A 15,062-nucleotide genomic window follows, 5' to 3' on the forward strand; every position below is an offset into this window, starting at 1 on the left:
AATGATTTCAACACAAATTAAAATTTTAAAACAAAATGTTAATGACAAACGACAAACGCCTTCTCCTCCTTCGTATATACAGCACTCGTAAGACATCACCAATCATACATATAATTATTCTTCCTTACACAGGGCTCCCCAGAGACGCCCGTCCTGGAGGGTCCCCGGGGACCCTCACTTTTAATGTTTCGAGGGTCCATGGACCCCCTACGCGGATTTTTAGAGGGTCCCAAGAGTCCGTCCGTCCCCAATCCCCCTGTGTTCATATAACGCTTTGTTGTCACGAAGAGTGTGATATGAAGTGTCTTTTTTCATCAGGATAGTCAAAGAGAACACTTCAACTATACCTTGTCAAATGGAACACACACACTCTTTTGCTGACTTTTGTTTGTGCATTGTTGATGGTGAATGCATGTTAATTTATTTTTAATATACTTTCTTATGTGATAACCAACGTGCTATATTTTCTCAGGACAAAGAACAAATGTTTATTTTGAATGGTTTATGTCTGTTATTATTACGGACACAAACGCTCAGCAATGCAATTTCTCTTTTAGAGATTAATAAAGTTATTGTATTGTATTGTATTGTATTGTATTTTATTCATATCGTTCCGGCGTGAAATTGGTATTTGTTCTTGCACCATACTTGACTACAGTCTGAAAAGAGTACCTCCAGTACGTACCGTCGATAGCGGAAATGTAGTGCGTCCCGGGACCCGCTCTTTATTGGTTAAGTGCGTCCCGCGACCCCCTCAATGAATTTCTAGTACGTGATTTCGACTTCCAGTGCGTATAGGACGCAGGGACGCGCAGTTTGGGGAGCACTGCTTACACCCATAAATCAGAGGTAAAGTAATCAGATGATTACTATTGAGTTTCAGTGCAGCTGTGATAGAAATATGAGCGGTAAGGCAAATCACGCTGTTTTAGTGTCCTTAGCACTTTCGTTTGCAGTTGGAACATAATTCTTCAGTGACCGTTTTGAAGTTGTTTGATGCAGTTAATATGGCGTTGAATTGTGGGATGCCGGTGTTTTAAATATTGTTGTAGACAAAGTGCGAATGTTGGCTATCAAACGAATTCTGCATGGGTGTCGGTGTCAGCTTACGTTCTTCAAATCAATATGTTGTTTGGAGACACCGGAAGATGGTCATTGATTGTAATGTGTTTTGTGCGAGTGTTATTGCTTGAAAATAACGAGACTGAACGAAAACACGATAGGCCTACCTAGGTCTGCAAACTATTGCAAATTATTGTTTTGTTATGAAGAATTTATCAAGACATTATTATTAAGAATATAGAAGTATAAATCAGATATGTTAGTATCAATACAGTGATAATTCGCCTGACAAAATAATATTTATGTCAAATCAAAGTTACAATTTCTGCTGTGCAGGTGCAATTTTTTGACAAAATTGTATTAAAGTACATGTATTGGAAGCTGCTGATTTTATCAAGTTTTGGCCTACCTCCTGAACACGTATAATGTAACTGACTATTTGCTAGAAACGAGCGTTCGTGTGTGTGTGTGTGTGTGTGTGTGTGTGTGTGTGTGTGTGTGTATGTGTGTGTGTGTGTGTGTGTGTGTGTGTGTGTGTGTGTGTGTGTGTGTGTGTGTGTGTGTGTGTAGTGTGTTTGTTTTGTTTCTTCTGCACAGTGCACTCATCTGTCGGTTAAGCCTGGAAGTTCAGTTTTCTTCTGCACTTTTTCTAAAGCATTACTCGTGTGTGGTATTATCTAGTACTCTGTAGCTCTTTAGGCGATTTCAAACCTGTTCTTCCAGCAAAAATGTGTGAAATACAGGCTCCTTTCAAATGAAAAATAAAATAAAAAAGGCATACGGACAGAAGAAAGCGGCGCGGAGAAATCGAAGTTTAGGGACAACCACCTGACACAACCGTTTTGAAGTTGAGCCAATGAGCGCTCAAGGGCTTAGTTTAAGTTATTCGTGGTGTGCGGTGACATATATAAGTTCCACAACCAAACCGAAGAGTATAGCTGTGAGTGCATGTATGTATCCCTATACAGTATATTTTCTATATTATTATGTAGCTTCTTCTTCTTTAGCGTTCGACAAATATTATTATGTAGCACAAATCAACAACCGATTTCATAATTCAGATTGACAGTTTTTTTTTTAAAAAGGTAAGCCTTTCTTTGTTGTACAAATACAGTCCTGGGTTCTTAATCATTATTGCTTGCCAAGATTATCTGCATACTTGTATATACTTGTTTAGCAAGGTTTAAATAAACAAACCCTTCTTGAGGGGTTTCTTACATTTGTTTAAACTGTTACGTTGGTGTTTTCTTTGTCCGTAATTTTCTAAATAAAAGACATTATTTGGGTTGAGTCACACACACCCACACACACACACACACACACACACACACACACACACACACACACACACACTCGCACACACACACACACACACACACACACACACACACACACATACACACACACACATACACACACACACACACACACACACACTCGCACACACGCAGAGGATTGACTAAAACGTCCATATTTTTTATTAGGTGTTATTCAATTATAAAACAAATAATACTGAAATTTAGCAAATTAAGGCACCTGACGTACAAAGCAAACAGCAATCCACTTTACAAGAAAAATGTTCATTCAAAATGAACAGCGTCGATGCAATGTCCACCAAAGATTTATTTTGGGAAGTGTTAAAGGTTAGGGTCAAAAGTTAATGAATTCGGCATGTTGTGCTGGATATATAAATTGTTTATTTCAGTCAATGCTTGATTCATAAGTACATTTTTCAGCATGGTGCATCTACAGGAGGGTGCTCCAACAATAATGCATAGTGCCAACATTTAGCGCAAACTTTTCACAACAGTGCATTATTACCACAAAGCGCATACAGCGATTATATAGTAGCAAGTTGCACTAAACATTTGAACAAAATGCATTTTGCATTTTGTTCAAATGTTAACAGCACAGCACCAAGTTTTGCATAAGTGCACAACAGCACTGACCATTTCACAAAAGTGCATCACAGCTGTGACAATTTTACAAAAGTGCATTGACCATTTCAGGCAGATGGCTAACATGCAGATTTCGCTTTTGTCTGTCTTTCTTTGAAAAGTAGGCATGTTCAAGATCGATGAAGTCATGAGCAATTGGGTTAGATGACAGAAAAGATTCAAAAACGTCAGATTCAGTTAGATGACAGAAAAGATTCAAAAACGTCAGATTCAGTGTTTTGGGCACTGTTGAACAGGAACATTCTCTCCTGTTCAACAAATGTGGGTTCAATTCAAAAGCAACATTGCCACAGATAGGCTAGTGTTACATTTCTGTAAAGTTTCAAAAATATCTTCCATGTTTTGGTTACTGTTGAACAGAGGCATATTTTCCTGTTCAAAAAAGTCTGACACAAATTGTCGTAGTTGTGGGTTAAGGTTTGATCTATACTGTCCTTCAAACGAGTCGTAGAACCGTCATTGTCACAGATAGTGTTACATTTCTGTTTTACATTCAAACGAGTCGTAGAAGTACTAGTACATTTGCGTTTGGTTGTTTTTTCTTTTAGATTCCTGTCACTCATACTAGCAGTATTGATTGAGGTACATAAATCTGTTGATGTACAGGGATGACTTGTTTGTAATGAATCCTTGTTTCCTCCACATTGAGTTTGCATTGCAGTTGGACAGAAATGAACACATTGATAATGGCTTTTGAGAAAATCAATCAATTCTGCAAAGGAATTAACTTGATGACATCAAAACTGCAGCGCCATTTGAAGAATGGTTACCATTTCTGTTTCTTTGATGGGAATCAAACAAATAAAAACATTGACTATCCAAGTTACCATGAATGGCAATAGTTGACTCCTGAAAAGTAGCAAGGATATAATTTGAGACGATAAACGCCTGATGCAATCCCTCCTCAAGGTCAGTCAACTCAAAACCTTCATCATTCGCAACATCAGTAGGCAACACAGCGGGATTCGTATGTCCAGAAATCATGTCGAAAAAATATTACATTTCAAAAGCATGTCCAACCACAGTTGTTGGCAAGTGTTCGTGTCCGAAGTAGCCTTCAGTGTGTGTATATGTATTCATGTGACAGAGAACGTGACCTCATTGTTCAATCCTCTCTCTCTCTTCTTTCTCATTCGAACGCACACACGCAAGAACGTAGCCTACGCACGCATGCACGCGCACGCACACACACACACACACACACACACACACACACACACACACACACACCCCGCTGACGCACACGGCAAACCACGCACACACACACTGACTGTCGGCAAGCATCTCTTTTTGTTTTCTTTACCTTTGTTTATTGTGTTTTCGATATTTGTGTTTATTTTTTGCTTGACTTATCTGTTTTATTTTAATGTTTGCTATCCACATCGTGTGATAAATGTTTCTTTTCAGTCTCCGAGTCAGTTTAGTTTCTGCACGCCGCTTTGGTACTCCTTGTTTTTCTAACTGGTGTATTGTGCGCGACTGATTTGCGGATTTATTTTTATTCCTTTCATATGCAGTTGAAGTGTTGTGGGTGTTATTGTCTGTATATGCTATGTTGCGTCTGTGTATGCCTACAAGAATTTTGGGTGTAATGTGCCTGTGGTCTGCTCGCAGTCGAGCACAGAAAACATGGCGGCGCCCTGTAGGCAAATTCGTAAAAAGTCTTCCCGACCACAGATACCAGCGTCGTCCGCGACGCTGGAATAAACCTCATGGAAATCTCAGTTTTTTAATGACCTGCACAAGTTAAACAAAAAACAAAAACAAAAACACAAAAAAGCAAAAACAAGACAACACACAAAACCTACACACAGCAAAAGTAAAACTTTGCTGTGCATCTCAAAACAATTAAGTTGTATGATTCCAATGTTCAAGTGTCAGCTGGTTATGTACTACAATATAAGATAATAGTGAGAAGTTTAAAAGTTAAAGTATCAAACTTTGCTGCCAATGACTTTTTCGTGGGAACTGGGGATGATATGGTTTGACGACGAGAAAAAGAATGTTGTCTTGTTACGCACGTAATATCACTGATGATTATATATCCGGCTCGAGTTATTTTAGCACCATATCTTGATTGCAAAATTGGATCAACAGCATTCGGTTGATAGATACAGAGTTTGGTTCAATACAGTAAACTGCACACTCAGGGTCAACTCTCATGAGTAATAATTATGATAAAAAAAAAAATAGCAAACAAGTAATAAAGTTATATATTCGTAGCTTATACAATAATAGGAATACTCAATATGGGTGACATTCAAGTAGCACATTAACGCAGCAAAACAATAAAAGTAAAAACAACAACAGCAAAGCCGTATACAAACTCTACAACACATACTTTCTTTTCTTTCTTTATTTGGTGTTTAACGTCGTTTTCAACCATTCAAGGTTGTATCGCGACGGTACAACACGTGCATCATAATTTATATAGTTTTGATACATGTTCACTGTAGCTGCCTTAAAAACTAGCACAAATGAAACAGCCGTTGAAATAAATGAGACTGGATTGCTGAATATGCATGACCATCCATTTGCATAGACACAAAATAACTTTACATAGCACTCCGCTTTGGTACATTCTGTGTTGTAAAAGTTAGCATGTTAAATAAATTACTGCGTAGTTGTACATATTACATGTATCAAAAACAGAAATCTGCTGTATGAAGAAAAAGGCAATTGAGGCATCGTAGCAAATATTATGATCGATATCATACAGCAGGATTGTACAAACATGTTTTCTTTTACAATACTTAGTTTAATTATGTATTCGCCATCAATAAAACTCGACAAAAACTGTACAACACAATCTTTTCATTTAAAATATATCAAACTCAACAGTGAAGTCGGCAGGCAAACCTGGAAACATTATTCGATCAGAATGGTACAGATTACTAAAAAAGGCAAGTCATATGAAAACGAGCGTTGAATGAATAAGCGAAGTCCGTTGGAAAAAAAAAAGTCCGTGAATCATGTCCATGCCCAGTGACCTCGATCGCCTTACACGTGTCAGCCCGGTGTGGTGCACAGATTTTTTTTATTTTTATATTTAGTCAAGTTTTGACTAAATATTTTAACATCGAGGGGGAATCGAAACGAGGGTATGGTGTATGTGTGTGCGTGTGTGTGTGTGTGTGTGTGTGTGTGTAGAGCGATTCAGACTAAACTACTGGACCGATCTTTATGAAATTTGACATGAGAGTTCCTGGGTATGAAATCCCCGAACGTTTTTTTCATTTTTTTGATAAATGTCTTTGATGACGTCATATCCGGCTTTTCGTGAAAGTTGAGGCGGCACTGTCACGCCCTCATTTTTCAACCAAATTGGTTGAAATTTTGGTCAAGTAATCTTCGACGAAGCCCGGGGTTCGGTATTGCATTTCAGCTTGGTGGCTTAAAAATTAATTAATGAATTTGGTCATTAAAAATCTGAAAATTGTAAAAAAAAATAAAAATTTATAAAACGATCCAAATTTACGTTTATCTTATTCTCCATCATTTGCTGATTCCAAAAACATATAAATATGTTATATTCGGATTAAAAACAAGCTCTGAAAATTAAATATATAAAAATTATTATCAAAATTAAATTGTCCAAATCAATTTAAAAGCACTTTCATCTTATGTCTTGTCGGTTCCTGATTCCAAAAACATATAGATATGATATGTTTGGATTAAAAACACGCTCAGAAAGTTAAAACAAAGAGAGGTACAGAAAAGCGTGCTATCCTTCTTAGCGCAACTACTACCCCGCTCTTCTTGTCAATTTCACTGCCTTTGCCATGAGCGGTGGACTGACGATGCTACGAGTATACGGTCTTGCTGAAAAATGGCAGCTACTTGACTAAATATTGTATTTTCGCCTTACGCGACTTGTTTAAATCTCAGCCAGTGTTCAAATTGGGTCATCAGCTCCTCGCATTAACTGTAGTCGTGCTCTGTCAAGAAAAACACCTGTGCTCTGGCTTGTATGTTCTTGTTATTGTCAGTCTGCGTTGTCTTATTTTGCTTACTTTTAGTCAATTTTAGATTACATGTGTTAACATAGACGGGGAATGGAGACGAGGGTCTTGGTGTGTGTGTGTGTGTGTGTGTGTGTGTGTGTGTGTGTGTGTGTGTGTGTGTGTGTGGGTGGGTGTGTGCGCGCGCGGGTGGGTGTGTGCGCGCGCGTGTGTGTGCGCGCGCGCGCGCGTGTGTTTGTGTGTGTGTGTGTGTGTGTGTGTCAGCGTGAGTTCGATCCCAGGTTCGGCGGAAATTTATTTCAGAGTCAACTTTGTGTGCAGACTCTCTTCGGTGTCCGAACTCCCCCCCCCCCCCCCCCCCCCCCCCGTGTACACTACATTGGGTGTGCACGTTAAAGATCCCACGATTGACAAAAAGGTCTTTCCTGGCAAAATTGCTTAGGCACAGCCGGTTAATAATTGTCTACCTATACCCGTGTGACTTGGAATAATAGGCCGTGAAAGGTAAATATGCGCCGAAATGGCTGCAATTACTGGCCGTATAAAATTTCATCTCACACGGCATTACTGCAGAGCGCCGCCTAGAACTGTACCCACGGAATATGCGCGATATAAGCGTCATTGATTGATTGATTGAGTGAGTGTGTATGTGTGTGTGTGTGTGTGTGTGTGTGTGTGTGTGTGTGTGTGTGTGTGTGTGTGTGTGTGTGTGTGCGTGTGTGTGTAGAGCGATATGTGAGTAAACTACTGGACCGATCTTCATACCAAGGAAATCTCATGTAAAGTTTCATGAAGATCGGTTCAGTATTTTAAAAACAATTTCATCTGATTCTTTTAGGTATCGTGATTCGACTATACGTTGAACTAGTGAACCAGTCAATGGCCCATAAGATGTAATGCTAAGACTATGCGTAGAACTAGTTTGTTTGTTTATTTTGTTTGTTTGTTTGTTTATTTGTTGCTTAACGTCCAGCCGACTACGCAGAGCCATATCAGGACGAGGAAGGGGGGGATGAAGGGGGCCACTTGTCAAGCGATTCCTGTTTACAAATGCACTAACCCATTACTTGTGTCCCAGCAGGCTTTAGTAAAACTAAATTAATACCTACTGGAAGATTACCAGTTTCCAGTATGTTAAAATAGGCTTAACCTATCTACTGCTGGACTTACATCAGAACACTAACAGATTAAACTATACATGAACCGCGAGACAAGCGGCAAGAGAAGAGATTTTTGGAAAAAATACAGGTGAATGAGCAAGAAGGCAGAAAAAAGAAAAGAATTCATGAAGAAAAAGAGAGCATGACAGGAAAGAGGAACCAAAAATCTACCTAACAGCAAACTAGAAAGCTCCTGCGGTTCCAAAAACAGGAGGGGCCTTTAATTTCATAACCGCAGTGCCCCACTGCGGGAGTAGAACTAGTGAACCAGTCAATGGCCCATAAGATGTAATAGGCTAAGGTTATACGTAGAACTAGTGAACCAGTCAATGGCCCATAAGATGTAATACTAAGATTATACGTAGAACTAGTGAACCAGTCAATGGCCCATGAGATGTAATGCTAAGATTATACGTAGAACTAGTGAACCAGTCAATGCTCCATAAGATGTAATACTAAGATTATACGTAGAACTAGTGAACCAGTCAATGGCCCATAAGATGTAATGCTAAGACTATACGTACAACTAGTGAACCAGTCAATGGCACATGAGATGTAATACTAAGATTATATGTAGAACTAGTAAACCAGTCAATGGCCCATGAGATGTTATGCTAAGATTATACGTAGAACTTGTGAACCAGTCAATGGCCCATAAGATGTAATACTAAGATTATACGTAGAACTAGTGAACCAGTCATTGGCCCATAAGATGTAATAGTAAGGTTATACGTAGAACTAGTGAACCAGTCAATGGCCCATAAGATGTAATACTAAGACTATACGTAGAACTAGTGAACCAGTCAATGGCCCATAAGATGTAATACTAAGACTATACGTAGAACTAGTGAACCAGTCATTGGCCCATAAGATGTAATAGTAATGTTATACGTAGAACTAGTTAACCAGTCAATGGCCCATAAGATGTAATAGGCTAAGGTTATACGTAGAACTAGTGAACCAGTCAATGGCCCATAAGATGTAATAGTAAGATTATACGTAGAACTAGTGAACCAGTCAATGGCCCATAAGATGTAATGCTAAGATTATACGTAGAACTAGTGAACCAGTCAATGGCCCATAAGATGTAATACTAAGATTATACGTAGAACTAGTGAACCTGTCAATGGCCCATAAGATGTAATGCTAAGACTATACGTACAACTAGTGAACCAGTCAATGGCCCATAAGATGTAATACTAAGATTATATGTGGAACTAGTGAACCAGTCAATGGCCCATGAGATGTTATGCTAAGATTATTCGCAGAACTTGTGAACCAGTCAATGGCCCATAAGATGTAATACTAAGATTATACGTAGAACTAGTGAACCAGTCATTGGCCCATAAGATGTAATAGTAAGGTTATACGTAGAACAAGTGAACCAGTCAATGGCCCATGAGATGAAGTACTATAAGACTATACGTAGAACTAGTGAATCAGTCAATGGAACATAAGATATAGTGCGAACACTGTACGTAGAACTAGTGAACCAGTATATGGCCCTCTAGATGGGAGTTGAGATTATACGAAGAACTCGTAATAGAGTCGATGGTCCATGAGATGAAGTGTAAAACATTTCGTTTGGGGGAAACATTCATCTTCGAGAGCAATTAAGACAGAATTTTGAAGTATATTTTATTTTAATCTGAACAATAAAGAGACCAAATCTGAACAGTTCTCACCATGTAATAACAGAGCATTTTCTTCATATTTATGAACAGATTTTATTTCCTGTTAGATATCTTAGGCACAAAATAAATTTCGGAAGTAAGGCAAGTTTTGGTACTTGACATAATTTTAAAAATCATTTCTCGGTAGTTCATGGAAAGCCTTTCTGATTTTACATAGAGACATCATTTCTGACGAATATACAAACTAAGAGCAAGACGATTGAACAGATAGTCTAATTTTCAATTTCCCAATGTCGGCATTAGTGCTAAAAAAACCACGATTCTTAGAAAACAGCGCGTCCAGTGTTTGATAAATGTTGACCAATCATTTGAAAATGTTTTCTTTTTTTTTCAAAGGAAGAGGAAAGGGAAGATGACAATTTTACACCACATAATGTTTCTTCTGTGTCCAAAGTACTTAAACAATGCTGAGAACCCGAAACACGTTTTGGACCAAAGTTTTGTATGCAACTGTCTAACAGCTTTAGAAGGTTACAATCAAAGAACATACTTTTTGCGCAAACACCTTGACATAGAATGTCTAGAACAGTGACATAGGCAGCGGCCAATGAAAGAGCAGGATGTCGCCAGGACATTGACTGAAGAGCCTTTAGAACTTTCTTTCTTACTTTTCCTTACATTTTTTTTAGTACCCCTTTCCCCCTTTCCAAGGAAAAAATAAAATAAAATAAAAGACACAAACAAACAAACAATTAAAAAACAAACACCAATACACACAAAACAAAACAACAAAACTTCTGTTGCTCGGGCCCGAGATTAGCAAACAGACTATAGGCTACTGAGAACACAGCAGGAAACACCTCGCGACAACTCTGCAGCAAAACGTAACACCGCGCGTAGGGTATTCCCAGATATTTTCTAGAGAAAATAAATGACGCGAGGAAAGAGTCGCTTGATTGCAGCAGAGAAATTCGCTGCAAAGCAGTATTTTAAACCCATCAAATAATGTCTCCATCTAAGTGGCTACTTCAGAGTTGTTTAATGTCAATGCTTGCTCAATATTTGCCTTCTGTCCGACTTGCGCCAAATGTGTCCTGTACCGTGTACGTTCGGCGGTGTTATCAATCTTTTACCACTAGTGATAGGCATTTCTGCCAGTGTCATGAACTTTGCTTTTGTAGCTCCACAATGGAATCAATCTCGAAAAAGACCAGAAAAGACATTTTGATCAAACTTTAAGAAACAAAGACAAAAAAACAGATAAACAAACAAACAAACAAACAAACACAATTATAACGCTAGGCAATTAAAAATAGAAACCAAGCAGCGAGAAAATAATGTCTACTAAAGTCGGATGAATTAAACAATCTGTTCTTGTTAATTTTATATCAGTGACTGTGATTTTCTTCTTCCTATTTTCTGATGTATATTTAAGATTGCGAAGGAGGCATCGCCGTCTCCGACGGACACTCAACAGCACTTCATCTTTCAAGTTGTTTATTTATTTATTTAATCTATTTTTTAATTTACTAATATATTTATCTATTTGATTAACATTTCTTTATGTATTACAGTGTATGATTAATGCCTGTTAGCTTGTTTGTTTATTTGTTTCTTTGCTTTTATTGTTGATGTATTTTTAGTTTTTTTGTGAATGTATTTATTTATTTGTGTGTTTATTTATTTATCCGTCTTTTTGTTTATTTTTTTATTTTGATTAATTAATTAATTATATCGTGACGAACCACAGCAGTACCTAGTTCATCACATATTAGTTGCAGAGTCAAAAAAGTATTTTATTTACAAAATTCTTCCTCAAAGTTGTCCGACAATGAGCGTGGTAAAATGGATGAAATGAAATATGCTGAGGCCGGCTCAGGTTTATCCCAGGCCCGGTTCCTTGGCCAGCCCAATCAAGGAGCATGAACTTCTTCTTCTCTTCTTCTTTGTTCCTGGGCTGAAACTCCCACGTACACTCGTGTTTTTTGCACGAGTGGAATTTTACGTGTATGACCGTTTTTTACCCCGCCATTTAGGCAGCCATACGCCGTTTTCGGAGGAAGCATGCTGGGTATTTTCGTGTTTCTATAACCCACCGAACTCTGACATGGATTACAGGATCTTTTTCGTGCGCACTTGGTCTTGTGCTTGCGTGTACACACGGGGGTGTTCGGACACCAAGGAGAGTCTGCACACAAAGTTGACTCTGAGAAATAAATCTCTCGCCGAACGTGGGGACGAACTCACGCTGACAGCGGCCAACTGGATACAAATCCAGCGCGCTACCGACTGAGCTACATCCCCGCCCTCGGGAGCATGAACGAAATGGATCTTAGTCAGTGAGGATAATTCATGCTATCGTTTCGAGGTCAAAAGTGCGCTGCTTTGGATCCCAAACCTTTGGGATACATAATCATCTGTATCAGCTGACGATTTAGAATTTCATTCTATGACACACACAACATATTATTGCGTTTGGGTTTATCTCGCGATGTGTACATTCGATCACCGATTTGCAATAAGCTGTTGACTTTGATAGCTTTGACTACGCCATCGAGTGGTTTTTCGTAAGGATAAAGACACTCCTGTTTCATATATCATATATCCGTTCAGCTCAAAAACACATTTGCAGTGGCTCTGATGAACTCTCCACAGTGGGTACAATTTTTCGTTTTGGATCCGCACTGGGTACACGCTAGGATGTGCCCGCATGGGAGAAAAATCATACCCACTTTGGCCTCTTTACATAATTTGCATTTCTGCCTGGCCTTCAGTCTCTCGTTCTCGCTTAGTATTCTCTGGGCACGTTGAATGTCCGCGTCTACGCCATAATTAGAAGCTCCTTCTGGTCCTGCAAAAACGAGACAAAGACACACTGGTTTAAACAAGGTGAAAGTGAAATATTGCTTGTTCTCAAATGCCTGTGTTTACAGATGCAATTCTGGTATTCTTTTCTTTAAACTATTAAAATTCTGGTTCTACATAGTTAAAACCATGTTAGACAGAAGACTATGGCACTCTGATCCTTGCATACTTGAAGAAAAGAACAGAGTGATAATGCCACAACAAGTATCGTTGTACATTTCATTTGGTCATTGGTTAGCTCAACACAAAGGAGAAAAATTTGATGGTGAATGGAACGATCGTATTAAGAATTAGCTTGAAAGTCTTACAGAATGAGTTACCTAATTTGTTTTTACTTTTTTTCTGCAGACATGTAGAACACAATTGACAAAGGATTTGGTGCTTTTGTGTTGTAAAACTAACTTCGGTGTTTATGCATAATATGTGGATATCTTACCATCTGTCTGAAGCCCTTCATGGTGTGTTGGGTTCCCTCCCGTGGCGGTGTTGCCTGAGTTGTCCGAGTCAAGCTCAATGATCTTCTCTACCAAGGCGTCGGCGCTGATTTTTGTCTTGCCTGGAAAGAACAAGAAGGAGGTGGGTGGGGGATTCTGGTTATAACGTCAATGAGATTTATCGTATGGAGAAAGGCTTCCTGCTTCCCATATATTTAGTCTTCGTCCATTTTCTTTGTACTTAAAGCCGCACACCTGGGGACCAAGAATCATAAGAGTGGAAAGCCACAGAGCTGTATTGAACAGCGTCAGTGACATCAGATATAGCGCACACACAATATAAACATTTTGTGAGTCAAAGCCGCAAGTTTGACAAACCTGTGTATTTTGGCCTTTAAATCCACCTGTTCACTGCCGGTACCTGCTTTTATCCTTAGCTTATATAGTTCTGGTCTGCGAACTTTAATACATCTAAAGATGTACCTTTCTAATTATTTTTTCTTCTTCTTTTCCTTCATTTCCTCTTTTGTATACCCCGTCTGTAAAATCCTCTCTTTTGAAGATCAAGCAACAAAGGGAAGTAAGCACCCTACATACAACCCACAGTAGGCCAAGGTTACGGGGAAAAAATCTCCTGGCACCAAAGGCAATAGGAAGCATTGAATCAACAAGCCTCCCTCTCATTCTTCGCTTCCCTCAAACACCGCTCTCTACCTCCCTGGTGAGTTTTACCTCCCCTGCTGTCCACTCCCTCTTCTATCTGTATGCTGACCTACTTTTCTGGCCAACTAACCTACTTGTTCTCTAAGACACCTTCCCCCCATCCTCCTCATACTCATTCATCTTCTTTGACGTCCACTCCCTCATCTCTAAGATGACCTATTTTTCTGACACATTGACCTACTTTCCTGACCCACTGACCTGCTTGTTGGAAGTGACGGACAGCACGTGCAATGGCGTCCTTGCTGAAGCCCATGTCCTCCACTTTCCTCAGCACCTCCCTGCCAGCGTTTCCACCAGAAGATGCCGAAGAAGTGGAAGCAGCAGCAGCAGAGGCTTGAGATGCAGTAGCAGAAGCAGACGGTGTGGTGGCACTGGGAGTTGTACTGGCACTACTGGTGGTTTGAACATTGGCAGAGGCTGCAGTGGCAGTCGCGGACGTTGTCGGGGGTTGTGGGGTGTTCGTTGAAGGATTGGTGGATGGTGTCGTGGATTGCTCCGAGATCGGTTGAGAAGCTCTGCTGGTTGAATCTGGTGTGTACGAAAGACATATGCATGGTGAATAATTCTTCGTTGTGTCCTTTTCTGAGGTTTCGTTCTCGTTAAACAAATGAATTTTCTTCACCCAGCCCATTGAGGGGTAACTCAATAACAAGAAGAAATAAAAAGTAAGTTAACTATATTACACATTACATAATCAACATGTCCAGCAATCAATTAGACAGTTCAAGATGCATTTTGATGCTTTAGCAAAGATGGAAGATTATAACATAGAAGTTTTTGTTTGCATACAATGTTCTTAGTGCATTATGTAGAATCACGTGGTACAGTGCAAGCAGAGACTTACATTTCATCAGCTGCACGATAGCAGTGCTTACAAGTTTTGCAAGATAAACAGCACGAAATGTTCCCAGATGATGTTTCACTGATTTGTAATTTAATTATATCAAGAATGGAGTTCCACATAAGAGTGCCATACGAGAGAGAGAGAGAGAGAGAGAGAGAGAGAGAGGGAGAGAGAGAGAGAGAGAGAGAGAGAGAGAGAGAGAGAGACAGAGAGAGAGAGAGAGAGAGAGAGAGAGAGAGAGAGCAGACGGATTAAGGGACAAACACAATGACTGATACAGCCACGTTCACGTGAAACACTGACCTCTGCTGTTAGCCTGCTGCTTGTGCGACAAATATGAAACACAAACACACACACACACACACACACACACACGCACACACACACACACACACACACACACACACACACACACACACA

General features: G+C 39.4%; 1 protein-coding gene and 1 long non-coding RNA gene across 2 annotated transcripts in view; one reads left to right on the top strand and one right to left on the bottom strand.

The window, feature by feature from the left end:
- The window catches only part of LOC138962321 (uncharacterized), a 41,355-nt gene that overhangs the window by 24,742 nt on the left and 1,551 nt on the right, over window positions 1–15,062 (top strand). The gene's annotated exons all lie outside the window — the stretch shown is intronic.
- Window positions 12,243–14,746, bottom strand: LOC138962318 (baculoviral IAP repeat-containing protein 7-A-like). The gene is made up of 3 exons (XM_070334089.1): window positions 13,997–14,746; window positions 13,078–13,197; window positions 12,243–12,627 (listed from the first exon to the last, which is right to left on the bottom strand). Exons 1-3 carry the CDS (start codon window positions 14,427–14,429, stop codon window positions 12,386–12,388), a joined length of 795 nt encoding a protein of 264 aa, XP_070190190.1. The 5' UTR covers window positions 14,430–14,746; the 3' UTR covers window positions 12,243–12,385.

The sequence above is a fragment of the Littorina saxatilis genome, linkage group LG3, assembly GCF_037325665.1.
Source record: "Littorina saxatilis isolate snail1 linkage group LG3, US_GU_Lsax_2.0, whole genome shotgun sequence".
Lineage (NCBI taxonomy): Eukaryota > Metazoa > Mollusca > Gastropoda > Littorinimorpha > Littorinidae > Littorina > Littorina saxatilis.

Excerpts from the sequence above, each read along its gene's own strand:
- LOC138962318 (XM_070334089.1), bottom strand. The coding sequence starts at position 14,429 with ATGGGCTGGGTGAAGAAAATTCATTTGTTTAACGAGAACGAAACCTCA. Across the intron at positions 13,198-13,996 it reads CCGTCACTTCCAACAAGCAG|GCAAGACAAAAATCAGCGCC; the intron begins GTCAGTGGGTCA and ends TGTTCTTTCCAG. Across the intron at positions 12,628-13,077 it reads TGAAGGGCTTCAGACAGATG|GACCAGAAGGAGCTTCTAAT; the intron begins GTAAGATATCCA and ends TCGTTTTTGCAG.